Below are 20079 nucleotides of genomic sequence, written 5' to 3'. Positions count from 1 at the left end.
ACTTCTGTCTCTACTTACTGTTTGGTCGTGCAGAGGTCGAGAAAAGAAGGGCGGACACTTCGAAACGTCAGCGCGCTTAAAGCTATAAATCTATCCAAACCGCTCTCTGCGCCCGGTATGGTGTAATGCGCAGACAGCTGCACATCTGTACTGCCAGTGCCAGCCTGCAGAGCCCGCATGTGGACAGCCATCTCACTCCTCACGCGGACACCTTGGATATAATGGAGAATACACATCATTGCCCTCATTTTTTATTAGAATACATTGGGGATATGAAAACATTGCGTAAATCTTCATGATCATACATGTTGCTCTGGTGGATGTTACGAACCTTATTTATTACATTTTCTCTCGTGAAAAAGGTCAAAAGTAACAGTTAACGGTGTCTCTAACGCGAGTTTTCTGTACGTTTCCCTGCGCCTCGGCTTTGGCGAACTGGTCCACTTCCTGCGTCGGGAGAGCCGATGTCTTCATTTGACTCCTTGCAGTTGGTGATGTTGGATCTTTCTCGGATATCCAATGTGGAAACCAGAATCCAATTAGTTTGCGACTGAGCGCCTGGAGAGAGAGCGCAGCGGCACTTTGGCCAGCCAGTCACTCCAGCGCGTAGCCTACTTGTGGGCAGACACATGGTTGGCTGCTCTGTATACGAGAAGTCACTCATCAAGCCTTGTTGCATTCATTTTCAGGGTCATTTTTACATTGTAAATTACATTAAACGCATCGGATGAACGCATCGGATGTTGTATATGTGATCAGATAAAACTTTACAGTCTGAATATATCCTTTGGATACAACTAGACCTGCTTCTGACGCAACACGGAACGTTAAATGCATCGCTGTGTGTTGGATTTTAATACTGATACCAATTGCAGGTCTGCAAGGGCCAGATTTAAGGTAAGCACAGTACATTCACAGTTATTGGTTGTTCAGTAGTATTGAGTAATTTAGATGCATGTGTGTAGGCTGTCGTATACCTATAATATTGATACATTCATTTTGAGGCTATCGGACATTCTGAATGTCTAGCCTACAAAATACAAAAAAGCATTCATCAACGATTATCTTTGAAAGGACAAATGCATCAAACATGTAAAAAAGGGCCGTTTTCTAATAGCATATACACACTATGCACTAGCTGTGTATACCATTTTGGCGGTGTTAGCTGCACAATTGGAAGCAATTTATTTAATGCATGAAGCCTATTAAAAATGGACAAACTTTAGCTGCAAACAATGCTTAATTAACAAGAGTCCAGGTAAGAATTAATTGGCCAGGGATTCACCATCTGGCGAATTCATGTCAACATTTGGGCTAGTGTAGCCTTTCTGCTGGACAGTAGCCAATGCGCTATGCATGGTGTGTCCATAAACACATTTTGGAGTAAAGGCGCACCCTATGCCTGGACGGCCACCCATTTCAGTAACACGCACTCATAAATTATCTTTGAAATAAGGTCTAAAATTAGTTGTAATCGAGGTGTTGTTTGGGCCAGAATGGAAATTCATGGACATCCAGAAATATCTTGGCACAAAAACAATCATTAAAAAAATATTGTGATTATCAATATTTGTATCATGCAGAATCTATGGAGGTCCCTAAAGTAATAGGATAGTCATGTATTAAATTAAATTAATAGATTATATCTAGGCTATTTAAACCTAAATACCATGTGGTAACAGTTTATAGTTACATATAGTGTTTATAACCTTCTAGACATATTTGACCTGTAAATGGAAAAATATCAAATTTGATACAATGTAAATAATGCTCTCTGAAGTTTGTTAATTTGGAACCCCAGTTAGCCAACAAAACGTCATACAAATAACTACAGGTAACTGACAAAATAAACACCAACATAAAGTTTCTTAATAGGGCGTTGGGCCACCACCAGCCAGAACAGCTTCAATGCACCTTGGCATAGATTCTACAAGAGTGGAACTCTATCGGAGACCTCAATTCTTCCACGAGAAATTCCATCATTTGGTGTTTTGTTGACCATGGTGGAAAGCGTTGTCCCAGGCGCCGCTCCAGAATCTCCCATAAGTATTCAATTGTGTTGAGATCTGGTGACTGAGACGGCCATGACATATGGTTTACATTGTTGTTATGCTCATCAAACTATTCAGGGACCTCTCGTGCCGTGTGGATAGAGGCATTGTCATCCTATGGGGGCATAGCCATGGTAGCCAAAATAATGGCCTGCCCAGCATTTTTATACATTTTATCGACTTGTAATATTTTCCAGTTCTCGCTATTGAAAGATTACCAAACGAACCCCCTTTTGGCACTGTGTCTACAGCCTACACTTATATTGATAGTTCAATCCAATTCGGAAATGTTTGATTATTATTATTATCCAACTCACACATCCGTCTCGTTTTCTTGCAGATTCCTTCATAGGAACTGAGTCTAAGATGAAGTTATGGGATGTTTTGGCCACGTGTTTGTTGCTCCTGAGCTCCGTCTCCACACGCCCCCTCTACCAAAACCTTCAGCCTGCCAAAAGAGCTCACTACTCGGATCGGTACAGTGATTCTCTGTCCCCGTCTGTGGAGGAACCAGAGCCAGAGTTCCAGTCGGAGTCTCACAGCCTGCAAGAGATTTCCATGGAGGACAAATGTAAGTAAAGATTCTGATGCATTGTTTTATCACCTGCTGAAGTTTCAAATATACTTTCTTCTGCATAAGATCAGACCATCTTCAGGAAAATGATTATTTCTTATAGAAGACTATTAAAGTTGTTTGATGAGACTCTGTTGCAAAACCGGAGCATAAATGTGACTGCAGTACTCAGTCCTCAACTGGTTCTCAGTTTCTTGAAGTGAATATGGGTTTAAAGAGTGTGACACACCATACATTAAACATACCATGTATTGTTTGGTACTCAGTGTGTTCAAATTGCCTGATTACCAAAACAAATGTGCTACATTCAGTCCAAACATGTAACCCAAACAGAGAGGATACATATCTGTTAACCATGGCCATAGGTTGCCATGTGTTACATATTGCATCAGGGGTGCTCCCCTTGTAAGAACAGGCTCTCTGGGGTTACACTTGGATTTTGGTCGGTTAAAGTCTTGGAAGCTACTACCTTTTGCTATGAACCACATTGTAGCAAGGCAAGCTTATCCCAAATAAAGGGACAGCAGTCAATGTAATTGACGCCTGATAGTGTGAAGCGCCCTTGAACAGAGGCCAGACCAGTCATTGATGAATCCTGCTGAGTGCCTGATTCAGAGGAGGAGCAGTAGTTTGTCTAACAGCAGGTTTGAGCAGCCTTCTCTGCTGCTGTGGCCAGCATCACGCTGGGGTCAAAAAATCCATGCGGCAGAAGGAGCAAGAAATAGTGACTGCAGCGCCTCAGTCCTAAACAGAGTTGAGCACTGACATTCCTACTGCCTTGTTTATCTTCAACCCTGCCTCTCTGGGACTGCAGGATCTGTGCCCTCTCTCTGTCAGGAAAACAAAGCACCCCCCCCCCCCTCCTCCAACCAAGTTACAGTAGAGGAACTGCAAAACAGATGCCAATCACAGGAGAAAGAATGGACTATACGGCGAGTAAGAAGCAATAAGGGAAAGCTCAATATTGTATTTATGTTCATTTTAGCAGCTGTGAGGGTGAGGAATTCAATTTGTTTGAAAGAGCATGAACCTGTCTTGTCATTATACAGTATAAGCTGTAGATGAGACATGGAACATTCAGACCAGAGAAATGTTTCCCCCTCACCTCATATTCAGTTAGTGGCGGTGAGTGACATCTCCTCGGCCTGTTCCGTAACGTAAGACCATTAACAATGCACCAAGGTGTAAACAACCCTGGAACTCAATGGGAGGTTTTGGCCTTTTGTTTCAGTTGCAATGTCTGTGGTAAGCGATGAATCTTGTACCCATTCCAAGTAATCTTTGGAGGCAAGTGTCTCTGCAGCTGATCCACAGCCTCTAGAGATACTTGTGTCTGTAGGACAGAAAACATGTACAAGGCTTCTGGAGCATGCACAACTAGGCTAGAAAACTGATGAAGTTTTTAATAGTAAATAATATTTGGTCCCTGTCGGATCCTTGTCAGGACTTCACTTTGGTCTCAGTGGAGCTTTACACTGGCAGGCTTCAGAGCTGATCTCTAAATCATAAAAACATGATTCTAGAGAACGTTTGAAACAGGTGCATGGGAGAGCCAGGAGGTGTTTCTGTATTCTGGGCAGTTTTGCTGCAGAACACTTCACCTGTCTGTCAGCTGGCATAGAATAGTACCTACCCCTGTCTGTCAGCTGGCATAGAATAGTACCTACACCTGTCTGTCAGCTGGCATAGAATAGTACCTATACCTGTCTGTCAGCTGGCATAGAATAGTACCTACACCTGTCTGTCAGCTGGCATAGAATAGTACCTACCCCTGTCTGTCAGCTGGCATAGAATAGTACCTACCCCTGTCTGTCAGCTGGCATAGAATAGTACCTACACCTGTCTGTCAGCTGGCATAGAATAGTACCTACACCTGTCTGTCAGCTGGCATCGAATAGTACCTACACCTGTCTGTCAGCTGGCATAGAATAGTACCTACCCCTGTCTGTCAGCTGGCATAGAATAGTACCTACCCCTGTCTGTCAGCTGGCATAGAATAGTACCTATACCTGTCTGTCAGCTGGCATAGAATAGTACCTACACCTGTCTGTCAGCTGGCATAGAATAGTACCTACACCTGTCTGTCAGCTGGCATAGAATAGTACCTACCCCTGTCTGTCAGCTGGCATAGAATAGTACCTATACCTGTCTGTCAGCTGGCATAGAATAGTACCTACACCTGTCTGTCAGCTGGCATCGAATAGTACCTACCCCTGTCTGTCAGCTGGCATAGAATAGTACCTATACCTGTCTGTCAGCTGGCATAGAATAGTACCTACACCTGTCTGTCAGCTGGCATAGAATAGTACCTACACCTGTCTGTCAGCTGGCATAGAATAGTACCTACTCCTGTCTGTCAGCTGGCATAGAATAGTACCTACTCCTGTCTGTCAGCTGGCATAGAATAGTACCTACTCCTGTCTGTCAGCTGGCATAGAATAGTACCTACTCCTGTCTGTCAGCTGGCATAGAATAGTACCTACTCCTGTCTGTCAGCTGGCATAGAATAGTACCTACTCCTGTCTGTCAGCTGGCATAGAATAGTACCTACTCCTGTCTGTCAGCTGGCATAGAATAGTACCTACTCCTGTCTGTCAGCTGGCATAGAATAGTACCTACTCCTGTCTGTCAGCTGGCATAGAATAGTACCTACCCCTGTCTGTCAGCTGGCATAGAATAGTACCTACTCCTGTCTGTCAGCTGGCATAGAATAGTACCTACTCCTGTCTGTCAGCTGGCATAGAATAGTACCTACACCTGTCTGTCAGCTGGCATAGAATAGTACCTACACCTGTCTGTCAGCTGGCATAGAATAGTACCTACCTCTGTCTGTCAGCTGGCATAGAATAGTACCTACACCTGTCTGTCAGCTGGCATAGAATAGTACCTACTCCTGTCTGTCAGCTGGCATAGAATAGTACCTACCCCTGTCTGTCAGCTGGCATAGAATAGTACCTACACCTGTCTGTCAGCTGGCATAGAATAGTACCTACACCTGTCTGTCAGCTGGCATAGAATAGTACCTACACCTGTCTGTCAGCTGGCATAGAATAGTACCTACTCCTGTCTGTCAGCTGGCATAGAATAGTACCTACACCTGTCTGTCAGCTGGCATAGAATAGTACCTACCCCTGTCTGTCAGCTGGCATAGAATAGTACCTACCCCTGTCTGTCAGCTGGCATAGAATAGTACCTACTCCTGTCTGTCAGCTGGCATAGAATAGTACCTACCCCTGTCTGTCAGCTGGCATAGAATAGTACCTACCCCTGTCTGTCAGTTGGCATAGAATAGTACCTACCCCTGTCTATCAGCTGGCATAGAATAGTACCTACACCTGTCTGTCAGCTGGCATAGAATAGTACCTACTCCTGTCTGTCAGCTGGCATAGAATAGTACCTACTCCTGTCTGTCAGCTGGCATAGAATAGTACCTACTCCTGTCTGTCAGCTGGCATAGAATAGTACCTACCCCTGTCTGTCAGCTGGCATAGAATAGTACCTACCCCTGTCTGTCAGCTGGCATAGAATAGTACCTACCCCTGTCTGTCAGCTGGCATAGAATAGTACCTACCCCTGTCTGTCTGCTCTATAGTGTATCAGCTGATAGCCACACAATAGGAGGTGTCTAAATCAAAAGGGCACAGGGTGTCTAAACAGATTGGCTCCTGGCTCACCCAATACGGCCCAATCAGCTTTGGACCTGGGTGGATCAGATTACCTGTACCCTGGTAGTGGAACAGGTGAGACAGGTGACACCCACCACCATAGAGAGGCTGGGTTACTGACACCTCCACCTGCCTGACAGACACACTACAGAACCTGTCTGGCGGCCCTGTGCCCACCACACACAGACCAGTCAACTGAGGCCTGGAGTAAACATGTCAAGGCCAGCATAGCCCCTCTACTAACCTTACCTCCACCGACCAAATACACAGATGCACAAACATACACGCACATTAAAACATCAGAAAAACATCATACACCTGATTGCTGTTGGGTAATAGTGTCATACTAATTGAGTCATTTCACAATATTGTTTTCTGTGATCTTCTGAGTGGCTTGCAAGATGCTTATGCGCTGTGGAGCAGGAGGGGGTTTACACTATAATAGAATCAACATGTATTACATAAGGATCAAAGGACTCTCTGGGTCTCTTCTTGTTCCCCTCTGCAGAGGGCAGAGGGCTCCCTGCATGTTTTGAATTTGAAGCAGAATAGGTGCTCTGAGAGATCTGCTCTAACTCAATGTCACATTCCGTATGATTCCCTTCAAGAGGTGCTATAAACTCTGATTCAATGTTTTAAAAGGGAAAGAGACGGCGAAGTCCATTCCAAGACCTATAACTAAGATCAGAGTCATATTTAGAGAAGACTTGTGCCAATACGGTTTGTGTCTGAACGTTCTAAGAGCGCCACTTTCTCCTCCATAGCCGTAGCTAAGTGATAATTGATGCTGTACTGTTTATCTCTCATAGTTTCAAAACCTATGAAGATGTCCAGTGAAAGACAATATGCAATTTGTTGACACCACAACACAGTACCGACTTGGAGACACATTATCCCCAATTCCAATCAATAAAAACCTCTGTTAAATTCGCTACTCTGTTTTGCTTGTTTGCGGCGGGTCATTTCATAGGGAACGGTCAGAGGCACTGACATATTGTTACATCACCAACATGGAGAGAATAAAACCTGGCTGAACTCTTAATATATGGCTCTGCCTAAAATGACTGAGGAAGACTAAAACAATCTTCTGTATGGCACTGTCAACTGTTACAGTTATCGAAGCATTGCTACTTTGTTATGGGGATGCTCAATAACATTCAAATTGTTGTCATTACTATTTTTACCTGTATAGTTTATTACGACTCTATGTGTTGTCATTTTATTGCATTATCAGTCATTTCCTCTTTGCATCCTCTCTCTCTTAAAGATGACATCACAGGCCCATATCCGGACCAGTTTGAGGATGTAATGGATTTTATCAAGGCTACCATTGGCAGACTGAGAAGATCATCAGAGCCTGCCGGCGGCTCAAAGGGAAGGAGGGAGCAGAGAGAGCAGGGGAGACAGAGAGGAGCAGCAAACACAGACCGAAGAGGGGGAGGGAGAGGAGAGGGGAGAGGAGGACGTGGGGAGAAGAAGGGTCGGGGGCGAGGGGGAAAAGGGAGGAGCAGTGAAAGAGGGGAGCAGTGGATGAAGCCGGTTGAAGGCCGAGGCTGCTTGCTAAAAGAGGTCCATCTCAATGTCACAGACTTAGGGTTGGGCTACCGGACCAAAGAGGAACTGATCTTCCGGTACTGCAGCGGCCCTTGTTCAGATGCAGAAACCAACTATGACAAAATCCTCAACAACCTCACCCACAACAAGAAGCTGGTCAAGGACACACCCTCCCGCACCTGCTGTCGACCAATCACGTTTGACGATGATCTGTCATTCCTGGATGACAACAACGAGGACTACCACATTCTGCGGAAGCATTCCGCCCGCAAATGTGGCTGTGTCTGACTCTGGGTGAGACGAATGAAAGAAAGGCTGACAGACAGAAAGGAGAAGGAGCAGTAACATAAAGCCTCTCAGAGGCTGGTACTGCCTCTTGGAATGAAGGCACACATGGGAAAAGAAGGGAACATGAGACGGATACAGTCCACTCCAGTGGTGTCTTAGGAACCATGGACAGTATTAGCATGTCCTATGTCCCACTCCTGAGAGGCTGCTGTGGGGTGAACAGGGATGGTGTGGTCCCCAAACCTCCAGTAATTAGGCTGATTCATAGCCCAGTTCAGGTCACAGTGGAGAAGGGACTCTATGCTATAATTACATAGAATTTAAATTACTTAGAAATTCAGCGTAACGGTCTTTAAAAGAGACGTTGTCAATTCAGCTCAGTATTCACTTCATGATTGGATCACGTTCTTGGATGCCTACAGGGGGATACGCTCTCATTTCCCTGTGGAACCATGCTGTTACACTCACAGGCTTGCCTGCAATGGAGCTGCTGAGACGGAATCAGAGGAATTCAGGATATTGTTCCTCAAAAACGTCTATTTTTCCATAGTCAGATCATGAGGAATACAATGAGAGCAGAACTCTTCTTGACGAGTATTTCCAGCTGCAGTCCAGAGTGTTCTGGTTTCACTGCACAGACTGGAGCTTAAAGTTTACATTCACAATGAACGAGGGAACCTGTTGACTGGTTTAGTCCTATAGCAAAGAGACAGACAGTCTGGTACGACACATCGATGTAAAATCCAAGATATTTAGAATTTATATATATATATATATGTATATACACACACACAAGATGTATTTATTAAGATTGAATTAACTTATTGTTATTTATTGCAGTCCATTTTATGAAAGAAATGTTTGTTTTTCTTATTTATTTGAGCTCTGTTTTGTCCCGGATGTTACCAAAGTTGAGCATGTGTTTTTTAAGTAGAATCAGATTGTTCTGAAACAACCAGATTCAAGGTGCAGCCATAACTAATCAAACTCATCCTTCAGTTTGAAAATGCTGTACAGTTTATATCTGTAATCCATGGTAGTTAATCCTAAACCCACTGCCGATTCCAAAACATCATAGATTTATGAGAATAACAGAAGGTATCGATTTAGAGAGGGGGCGCAGAGAGAAAGAGACAGGGTGGAGCGGACCAATTCCAAACTTTTTCAAACTTAAAAATCTTATCTCTGCTTTCGATCCTTTTGAATGATGCCAGGTTTGAGCGATTTTGACAGTGTTCCTCATTTGTCACTAATGGAAAGCAGAGAGGGCCGAGCAGCCTGGGACGTTAGGGGCTGAGGGCCTGGGAGACACCAGTCAGCTGCTCCTCACTCCTCACGCTAACCAAGTAGATGGGTAAACAAGACTTCTGCCAAAATCTTGGCATGCCATTATTGGTTTACAAAGGAACATACAAAGCCTGCATTCATTGTTTATTTTCTAGGCATAAAGTCGTACTGCCAGTGGTTATCCCGGAGAGCTGTGTAGCTTTCCTTACAATGATACTCTCCACATTAATTCAAGACATCCTCCTTTTTTATAGACAGAATAACAAAATTACCTCATTGCTAGAGAAGTGGTGCAGGACAGGTTGGATATGGCCAGCCTTCAGGCCCACTGCTTTCAGTTCACTTACATTCTCTTTCTATCACACCATTTGCAAAGTAATGTGTTACTAAACGCTTTACAAAATGCTACATAAAAGCTAGCCAGGAGTGATGGTAGCACAGAAAATCTCTGATATCATAGAAGCAGTCAGTAAAAACCTTGACACTAGACTGTGGAAAAGGGACCCACTGTCCTTTGGCCATCACAGTGCAGAAGTTGATGGTATGCATGTACACTTGGCTGCCAGGGTCTGTTACCCTCAACCCTTCAGCCTGGTCCTGGCTCTACACCAAGTCTGGGCACAAACTGCATCGTGGTTACTGTCCCTGTAGGATTTAGCGTTCCTGGGAGTGTCTCTGTCTCTGTGGTCTCTGCTTTGACAGACACACCGGTTTTTCTTACTGATCTGGGGTTTGAAAACAATCCTCTAACATGCAGCTTAGCCCACTACTCCCACTGGAACACCAGTGCTTAAGACCATTTAAGGGCGATCTTGGCTCTGCCTCTCTTAGCCAAACCCATTTAAGGGCGATCTTGGCTCTGCCTCTCTTAGCCAAACCCATTTAAGGGCGATCTTGGCTCTGCCTCTCTTAGCCAAACCTATTTAAGGGCGATCTTGGCTCTGCCTCTCTTAGCCAAACCCATTTAAGGGCGATCTTGGCTCTGCCTCTCTTAGCCAAACCCATTTAAGGGCGATCTTGGCTCTGCCTCTCTTAGCCAAACCCATTTAAGGGCGATCTTGGCTCTGCCTCTCTTAGCCAAACCTATTTAAGGGCGATCTTGGCTCTGCCTCTCTTAGCCAAACCCATTTAAGGGCGATCTTGGCTCTGCCTCTCTTAGCCAAACCCATTTAAGGGCGATCTTGGCTCTGCCTCTCTTAGCCAAACCCATTTAAGGGCGATCTTGGCTCTGCCTCTCTTAGCCAAACCCATTTAAGGGCGATCTTGGCTCTGCCTCTCTTAGCCAAACCCATTTAAGGGCGATCTTGGCTCTGCCTCTCTTAGCCAAACCCATTTAAGGGCGATCTTGGCTCTGCCTCTCTTAGCCAAACCCATTTAAGGGCGATCTTGGCTCTGCCTCTCTTAGCCAAACCCATTTAAGGGCGATCTTGGCTCTGCCTCTCTTAGCCAAACCCATTTAAGGGCGATCTTGGCTCTGCCTCTCTTAGCCAAACCCATTTAAGGGCGATCTTGGCTCTGCCTCTCTTAGCCAAACCCATTTAAGGGCGATCTTGGCTCTGCCTCTCTTAGCCAAACCCATTTAAGGGCGATCTTGGCTCTGCCTCTCTTAGCCAAACCCATTTAAGGGCGATCTTGGCTCTGCCTCTCTTAGCCAAACCCATTTAAGGGCGATCTTGGCTCTGCCTCTCTTAGCCAAACCCATTTAAGGGCGATCTTGGCTCTGCCTCTCTTAGCCAAACCCATTTAAGGGCGATCTTGGCTCTGCCTCTCTTAGCCAAACCCATTTAAGGGCGATCTTGGCTCTGCCTCTCTTAGCCAAACCCATTTAAGGGCGATCTTGGCTCTGCCTCTCTTAGCCAAACCCATTTAAGGGCGATCTTGGCTCTGCCTCTCTTAGCCAAACCTATTTAAGGGCGATCTTGGCTCTGCCTCTCTTAGCCAAACCCATTTAAGGGCGATCTTGGCTCTGCCTCTCTTAGCCAAACCCATTTAAGGGCGATCTTGGCTCTGCCTCTCTTAGCCAAACCCATTTAAGGGCGATCTTGGCTCTGCCTCTCTTAGCCAAACCCATTTAAGGGCGATCTTGGCTCTGCCTCTCTTAGCCAAACCCATTTAAGGGCGATCTTGGCTCTGCCTCTCTTAGCCAAACCCATTTAAGGGCGATCTTGGCTCTGCCTCTCTTAGCCAAACCCATTTAAGGGCGATCTTGGCTCTGCCTCTCTTAGCCAAACCCATTTAAGGGCGATCTTGGCTCTGCCTCTCTTAGCCAAACCCATTTAAGGGCGATCTTGGCTCTGCCTCTCTTAGCCAAACCCATTTAAGGGCGATCTTGGCTCTGCCTCTCTTAGCCAAACCCATTTAAGGGCGATCTTGGCTCTGCCTCTCTTAGCCAAACCCATTTAAGGGCGATCTTGGCTCTGCCTCTCTTAGCCAAACCCATTTAAGGGCGATCTTGGCTCTGCCTCTCTTAGCCAAACCCATTTAAGGGCGATCTTGGCTCTGCCTCTCTTAGCCAAACCCATTTAAGGGCGATCTTGGCTCTGCCTCTCTTAGCCAAACCCATTTAAGGGCGATCTTGGCTCTGCCTCTCTTAGCCAAACCCATTTAAGGGCGATCTTGGCTCTGCCTCTCTTAGCCAAACCCATTTAAGGGCGATCTTGGCTCTGCCTCTCTTAGCCAAACCCATTTAAGGGCGATCTTGGCTCTGCCTCTCTTAGCCAAACCCATTTAAGGGCGATCTTGGCTCTGCCTCTCTTAGCCAAACCCATTTAAGGGCGATCTTGGCTCTGCCTCTCTTAGCCAAACCCATTTAAGGGCGATCTTGGCTCTGCCTCTCTTAGCCAAACCCATTTAAGGGCGATCTTGGCTCTGCCTCTCTTAGCCAAACCTATTTAAGGGCGATCTTGGCTCTGCCTCTCTTAGCCAAACCTATTTAAGGGCGATCTTGGCTCTGCCTCTCTTAGCCAAACCCATTTAAGGGCGATCTTGGCTCTGCCTCTCTTAGCCAAACCTATTTAAGGGCGATCTTGGCTCTGCCTCTCTTAGCCAAACCTATTTAAGGGCGATCTTGGCTCTGCCTCTCTTAGCCAAACCTATTTAAGGGCGATCTTGGCTCTGCCTCTCTTAGCCAAACCTATTTAAGGGCGATCTTGGCTCTGCCTCTCTTAGCCAAACCTATTTAAGGGCGATCTTGGCTCTGCCTCTCTTAGCCAAACCTATTTAAGGGCGATCTTGGCTCTGCCTCTCTTAGCCAAACCCATTTAAGGGCGATCTTGGCTCTGCCTCTCTTAGCCAAACCTATTTAAGGGCGATCTTGGCTCTGCCTCTCTTAGCCAAACCTATTTAAGGGCGATCTTGGCTCTGCCTCTCTTAGCCAAACCCATTTAAGGGCGATCTTGGCTCTGCCTCTCTTAGCCAAACCTATTTAAGGGCGATCTTGGCTCTGCCTCTCTTAGCCAAACCTATTTAAGGGCGATCTTGGCTCTGCCTCTCTTAGCCAAACCGACACACTCTCCCCTACATATTTATTTGGACAGTGAAGCTTAAACTTTTTATTTGGGTCTATACTCCAGCATTTTCAATTTGAGATCAAATATTTCATATGAGGTGACAGTACAGAATGTCACCTTTTATTTTAGGGTATTTTCCGACATTCTGTTTATCCGTTTAAAAATTAAAGCGCTATGTATCTAGTCCCCCCATTTGAAGGTGTCATAAATATTTGGACAGAATCACATATGTGTATTAAAGTGGTCAGAAATGTTGTATTTGGTCCCATATTCCTAGCACACAATGAGAAAGTTAGAGATACAAATGTCATACTTCCAAGACATGCGAACCTCTCATCTTTACCAACAGAGGAGGTTAGCATTTTTTGGGGGGGTATGACATTTATGTCTAACTTTCTCACTCATCATTATTCACGATTCATTCATGATTATCCGTAATCATTGCTAGAAACCACATTAATGCAGAAGTGTTCCCGAAACACATTATATTCTTATTTACAATAAAAGTGACTCCAAAATTACACAATACATGATTTACTATTGGGAAAAACATAATCCGTAACATAACCAAAACAAATGCATCCAACAAGTTTGTAGAGTCACAAACTTGATAGGAATATGGGAACAAATACTACACTTTTGACTACTTTAATACACTACAAGTGAAAATATATATATCTTCAAGTGTGGGGAGGGGGGGACTACTTACAAAGTAATTTAATTTCTAAACGGTAAAACAGATATGTATGAATATACCCTCAAATAAAAGGTGACATTTTGCACTCTCACCTCATCTGAAAAATTTGATCTCAAATCCCAAATGCTGGAGTATAGGGACAAATGTACAGATTATTTAGATTCACTGTCCAAATAAATACGTAAGGAAATGTACGTCTTAAGACCAGACAGTACAACAAAAAGAGAGACAGACAGTGTTTGTGACATCACTGAAGGGGAGAGAGGGGAGCACCGGGTAACCAGGCATTCAGTGTGAGCATTATACAGCATACAGTATACACTCACCCAACACAACTACTAAACAGAAAGGAACACTAACAGAGGATTCTTTAAGAGCATAATATTACTGCTATGCCTTTGTCCCATTATCATAGAGAGGAGCTTCTGAGGGAAACAGAGAGAGAGGGAGACCCAGGACCTGATGAAGGGCATGGATTATGGACCAGAGTACCTGTGCTCACCCAACTGCATCAAAGACAGCTTTAGTCTCTTAATCCACCCTGCACACAGAACAAATCCACGGCATCAAGCTGAAATTTAGGCCAAATACTGTCAGAGAAAAATCTACCATTTTATCACAGCACACTTTTCATTTGGACCATCTTCCCCTTTAATATCGGATTTCTGTGTAAGTCTTCTGGAGACAACCTAGCAGCCTCTTGGGCCCTTACCCTTCTGCACGATATTTTAAAGTGTGTGTGAACTAACTGACTGACCCCTCTGTCTTATGGTTGTTTGCTCAACAGTCAGTGATCTTTTCCTGTGTGTTCATAACTCCGCCAGTTATTCTGTGAAGATAAACATGCAAAGTGTACAAACACCAGGCAGGCAGAAAAAATTGCATTATTTGTTTTCAGACCTATGTTTGTGTCGTTATTGCCTCTGTGAAAGAAAAGGTGTAATGTCTCACTTGTTTTGTGTTACTGAACCAAAGCTCTCAACAAATTTTATTTTTGTACAATATTTTATAACTTTTTACAGAATTAAACTTGTTTCTATCAAAATGTTGTGCGTCTGATTGCTACTCAATACAAAATACAGTGCGAGTTCTGTAGAATCCTATTGGTCGTTTATAAGAAAGGTCTTTCGTAACAAAGTACTCCATGTGTAGTCTCTCCCTGACAGACATTTGAGGGGGAAGAGAAAGCAGCCTGTTCTGAGATTGTAAGAAAGGCGAGTGCAAAAGTAATTCTCATGGTGGAATAACCTCGTGGGAGGTTGCCATCAGCACTTGAAGGACAGATATTAGAGGAGGGTAGGTTTGAGGTGTTATAGGGAGGGTCAGGGCAGGGCAGGTTTGAGGTGTTATAGGGAGGGGCAGGGCAGGTTTGAGGTGTTATAGGGAGGGTCAGGGCAGGTTTGAGGTGTTATAGGGAGGGTCAGGGCGGGGGAGGTGTTATAGGGAGGGTCAAGGCAGGTTTGAGGTGTTATAGGGAGGGTCAGGGCAGGGCAGGTTTGAGGTGTTATAGGGAGGGTCAGGGCAGGTTTGAGGTGTTATAGGGAGGGTCAGGGCGGGTCAGGGCAGGGGAGGTGTTATAGGGAGGGTCAAGGCAGGTTTGAGGTTTTATAGGGAGGGTCAGGGCAGGTTTGAGGTGTTATAGGGAGGGTCAGGGCGGGGGAGGTGTTATAGGGAGGGTCAGGGCAGGTTTGAGGTGTTATAGGGAGGGGCAGGGCAGGTTTGAGGTGTTATAGGGAGGGGCAGGGCAGGTTTGAGGTTTTATAGGGAGCGGCAGGGCAGGGCAGGTTTGAGGTGTTATAGGGAGGGTCAGGGCAGGTTTGAGGTGTTATAGGGAGGGGCAGGGCAGGTTTGAGGTGTTATAGGGAGGGGCAGGGCAGGTTTGAGGTGTTATAGGGAGGGGCAGGGCAGGTTTGAGGTGTTATAGGGAGGGGCAGGGCAGGGCAGGTTTGAGGTGTTATAGGGAGGGGCAGGTTTGAGGTGTTATAGGGAGAGTCAGGGCAGGTTTGAGGTGTTATAGGGAGGGTCAGGGCAGGTTTGAGGTGTTATAGGGAGGGTCAGGGCAGGGCAGGTTTGAGTTGTTATAGGTGAGGGTCAGTGCAGGTTTGAGGTTTTATAGGGAGGGTCAGGGCAGGTTTGAGGTTTGAGGTGTTATAACGAGGGTCATGGCAGGTTTGAGGTTTTAGGGGAGGGTCAGGGCAGGGGAGGTTTGAGGTTTTATAGGGAGAGTCAGGGGAGGGAAGGTTTAAGGTTTTATAGGGAGGGGCAGGGGAGGTTTGAGGTTTTATAGGGAGAGTCAGGGGAGGGAAGGTTTAAGGTTTTATAGGGAGGGTCAGGGAAGAGTTTGAGGTTTTATAGGGAGAATCAGGGGAGGGAAGGTTTAAGGTTTTATAGGGAGGGGCAGTGGAGGTTTGAGGTTTTATAGGGAGGGTCAGGGCAGGGGAGGTTTAAGGTTTTATAGGGAGGGTCAGGGGAGGGGAGGTTTAAGGTTTTATAGGGAGGAGCAGGGGAGGTTTGAGGTTTTATAGGGAGAGTCAGGGGAGGGAAGGTTTAAGGTTTTATAGGGAGGGTAAGGGAAGAGTTTGAGGTTTTATAGAGAGGGTCAGGGCAGGGGAGGTTTGAGGTTTTATAGAGAGGGTCAGGGCAGGGGAGGTTTGAGGTTTTATAGGGAGAGTCAGGGGAGGGATTGTTTAAGGTTTTATAGGGAGGGTCAGGGAAGAGTTTGAGGTTTTATAGAGAGGGTCAGGGCAGGGGAGGTTTGAGGTTTTATAGAGAGGGTCAGGGGAGGGGTGGTTGAGGGTTTTAGGTGTGTGTTAGGGGGTTGTAGGGATAGATTAGTGGGAGGAGAGGCTCGCTAGTGCTTTGCTTCCTCCTGTTGTGTATTCCTGAATGCCGGGGCCAGGTCTGTACGGTAAACAAAAGCTTGCTGGAAAGCGACACCATGCTGGAAATCGAGGCACTCAGGGAAAATGTTTCCACCGCACAGAGAAGATGTGTAAACACTGATGAGAAAATGGCACAGGCGGCGTGAGTCAGTCAATTTCTGCCAGTGTGTATCCACCGCAAGGTGGGTTTATGTACCTTGGTTTTTCCAGTGGATAAAAGGAAAGCCCTGATTATGTACACACAGCTGTCCATCAAGCTGTGTGATTATGATGACTTCAGGCCTGGACCATCAACAAAGCACATTTCTTTAGTCCAAAATCTGCCCCTCTTTTGAACAAAAAAACAATAAAAAAAGCCAAAGATTGGGGGCAAGGAGATGAGGAGAAACCTGGGACCAAGACAGAGGAGAGATTTGATCCTCTGATTGCTCCATGACTTATACGGATTGTAGTGCCACATCCAGCCCAAAACACACCCTTTGCCCACTACTAAAAGAGGCAGATGATCCCACTGGACATTGCTGGACTGTTACGTCACTCACTGATCCTGCATTCTAACATTTGGCATTCCTGGGCTGGTAACAGACACTGCTGCAGCCACTGGCTGGTGACATCACCCCTTGGAATAGTAGTGCTGGGCAAGAAGATTAGGCCTTAGGGCTTGGCGGTTGGCTAAGCCACGCTCCTTTGGGACTCATTACGGTTTTCAGGGGTTTGTGTTTAGAACACGCTTTCTAGTCATGATCTCTTGGGATGATTGTGCAGGACAAAGCACAGCACAATTTGATTCACAGTGCTATTTGATTCACTAAGGAAAGACAAAACTAACCCTTTCCATGCCTGTTTTCTTAAAAACGTTAACAAAATCTGGGGACTGGGTATTCATACTGGTGAATGAGAACTGCTACTTTATAAAGACACTAAAGTAATGTTTCTCAAACCTGAATGGTCTTCTCAATCCCTCATAACTCAAATCAAATGTATTTGTCACATGCTTCGTAAACAACAGGTATGGACTAACAGTGAGATGCTTACTTACGGGCCCTTCGCAACAACGCAGAGAGAAATAAAGAGAAATAATAGAAAAGTAAATCACGTATTAATAGATACACAATGAGTAACGATAACTTGGCTATATACACAGGGTACTAGTACTAAGTCGATGTGCAGGGCTACAAGGTAGTTGAGGTAGATATAACTAGGAATAAAGTGACAGATGGTAAACAGTAGTATGTGATGAGTCAAAAAAGTTAGTGCAAAAAGGGTCAATGCAGATAGTTAACCAAATAGCTCGTCGGACTAACTACACTTAACAAAAATATAAACACAACATGCAACAATTTCAAAGATCTTACTGAGTTACAGTTCATATAAGGACATCAGTCAATTTAAATACATTCATTAGGCCCATGACTGGGAATACAGATATGCACCTTTTTTTAAGTAGGTAAGTGGATCAGAAAACCAGTCAGTATCTGGTGTGATCACCATTTGCCTCATGCAGCGCAACATTTCCTTCACATAGAGTTGATCAGGCTCTTGATTGTGGTCTGTGGAATGTTGTCCCACCCCTCTTCAATGGCTGTGCGAAGTTTCTGGATATTTGCGGGAACAGGAACACGCTGTCACACACGTCAATCTAGAGCATCCCAAACATCCTCAATAGGTGCAGGCCATGGAAGAACTGGAACATTATCAGCTTTGAGGAATTGTGTACAGATCCTTGCGACATGGGGCCGTGCATTATCATGCTGAAACATGAGGTGATGGTAAAGGATGAATGGCAGGGCAATGAGCCTTAGGATGTCGTCACTGTAACTATGTGCATTCAAATTGCCATCAATAAAATGCATTTGTGTTCGTTGTCCCTAGCTTATGCCTGCCTGCCCATACCATAACCCTTCACCATTATGGGGCACTCTGTTCACAACATTGACATCAGCAAATCGCTTGCTCACACGACGCTATACACACCGTCAGCCATCTGCCCGGTACAGTTTCAACTGGGATTCATCCGTGAAGAGCACACTTCTCCAGTGTGCCAGTGGCCATCGAAGGTGAGCATTTGCCCACTGAAGTCTGTTACGACGCCAAACTGTAGTCAGGTCAAGACCCTGGTGAGGACGATGAGCATGCAGGAGCTTTCCTGAGATGTTTCTGACAGTATCAACGTCAACAGTGAAGAGGCGACTCCGGGATGCTGGCCTTCTATGCAGAGTTGCAAAGAAAAAGCCATATCTCAGACTGGACAATACCAAGAAAAGATTAAGATGGGCAAAATAACACAGACACTGGACAGAGGAACTCTGCCTAGAAGGTCAGCATCTCGGAGTCGCCTCTTCACTGTTGACGTTGAGACTGGTGTTTTGCGGGTACTATTTAATGAAGCTGCCAGTTGAGGACTTGTGCGGCATCTGTTTCTTATACTAGACACTCTAATGTACTTGTCCTCTTGCTCAGTTGTGTACTCCTATTTCTATTCTGGATAGAGCCAGTTTGCGCTGTTCTGTGAAGGGAGTAGTACACAGCGTTGTAACAGATCTTCAGTTTCTTGGAAATTTTTCGCATGAATTAGCCTTAATTTCTCAGAAAAATAATAGATTGGTGAATTTCAGAAGAAAGTTATTTGTTTCTGGCCATTTTGAGCCTGTAATCAAACCCACAAATGCTTTCTATCAACATGTAAAATATGCAACCAGAGGGAAAAAAAATTGTAGATCACCTGTACTCCACACACAGAGACGCGTACAAAGCTCTCCCTCACCCTCCATTTGGTAAATCTGACCACAATTCTATCCTCCTGATTCCTGCTTACAAGCTAAAATTAAAGCAGGAAGCACCAGTGACTCAGTCTATAAAAAAGTGGTCAGATGAAGCAGATGCTAAACTATAGGACTGTTTTGCTATCACAGACTGGAACATGTTCTGGGATCCTTCCGATGACATTGAGGAGTACACCATATTAGTCACTGGCTTTATCAATAAGTGCATTGAGGACTTTGTCCCCACAGTGACTGCACGTACATACCCCAACCAGAAGCCATGGATTACAGGCAACATTCGCACTGAGCTAAAGGGTAATGCCGCCGCTTTCAAGGTGCGAGACTCTAACCCGGAAGCTTATAAAAAATCCTGCTATGCCCTCTGACGAACCATCAAACAGGCAAAGCGTCAGTACAGGGCTAAGATTGAATCGTACTACACCGGCTCTGACGCTCGTCTTATGTGGCAGGGCTTGCAAACTATTACAGACTACAAAGGGAAGCACAGCCGCGAGCTGCCCAGTGACACAAGCCTACCAGATGAGCTAAATCACTTCTATGCTCGCTTCGAGGCAAGAAACACTGAGGCATGAATGAGAGCATCAGCTGTTCCGGACGACTGTGTATTTACGCTCTCCGTAGCCGACGTGAATAAGACCTTTAAACAGGTCAACATTCACAAGACTGCTACTCTCTGTTTTCATATATGCATAGTCACTTTAACCATACCTACATGTACATACTACCTCAATCAGCCCGACTAACCTGTGCCTGTATATAGCCTCGCTACTGTTATTTTTCACTGTCTTT

At 45.2% G+C, this 20079-nt stretch overlaps 1 protein-coding gene across 1 annotated transcript; it reads left to right on the top strand.

Moving 5' to 3' along the window:
• The first annotated feature begins 650 nt into the window (after positions 1 to 650).
• Positions 651 to 8256, top strand: LOC139536570 (glial cell line-derived neurotrophic factor-like). The gene is made up of 3 exons (XM_071337209.1): positions 651 to 897; positions 2392 to 2622; positions 7558 to 8256. The coding sequence occupies exons 2-3, from the start codon at positions 2418 to 2420 to the stop codon at positions 8130 to 8132; spliced, it is 780 nt and encodes a 259-aa protein (XP_071193310.1). The 5' UTR covers positions 651 to 897; positions 2392 to 2417; the 3' UTR covers positions 8133 to 8256.
• The last annotated feature ends 11823 nt before the right edge of the window (positions 8257 to 20079 follow it).

The sequence above is a fragment of the Salvelinus alpinus genome, chromosome 1 (genome assembly GCF_045679555.1).
Source record: "Salvelinus alpinus chromosome 1, SLU_Salpinus.1, whole genome shotgun sequence".
Taxonomy (NCBI): Eukaryota; Metazoa; Chordata; class Actinopteri; order Salmoniformes; family Salmonidae; genus Salvelinus; species Salvelinus alpinus.
Note: the sequence above shows the minus strand (reverse complement) of the source record. Positions and strands in the feature narration are given on the sequence as shown.

Bases quoted from the DNA above. Each gene is read 5' to 3' on its own strand.
- LOC139536570 (XM_071337209.1), top strand. From the start codon at position 2,418: ATGAAGTTATGGGATGTTTTGGCCACGTGTTTGTTGCTCCTGAGCTCC. The intron at 2,623-7,557 runs GTAAGTAAAGAT...TCTCTCTTAAAG, and splicing joins GATTTCCATGGAGGACAAAT to ATGACATCACAGGCCCATAT.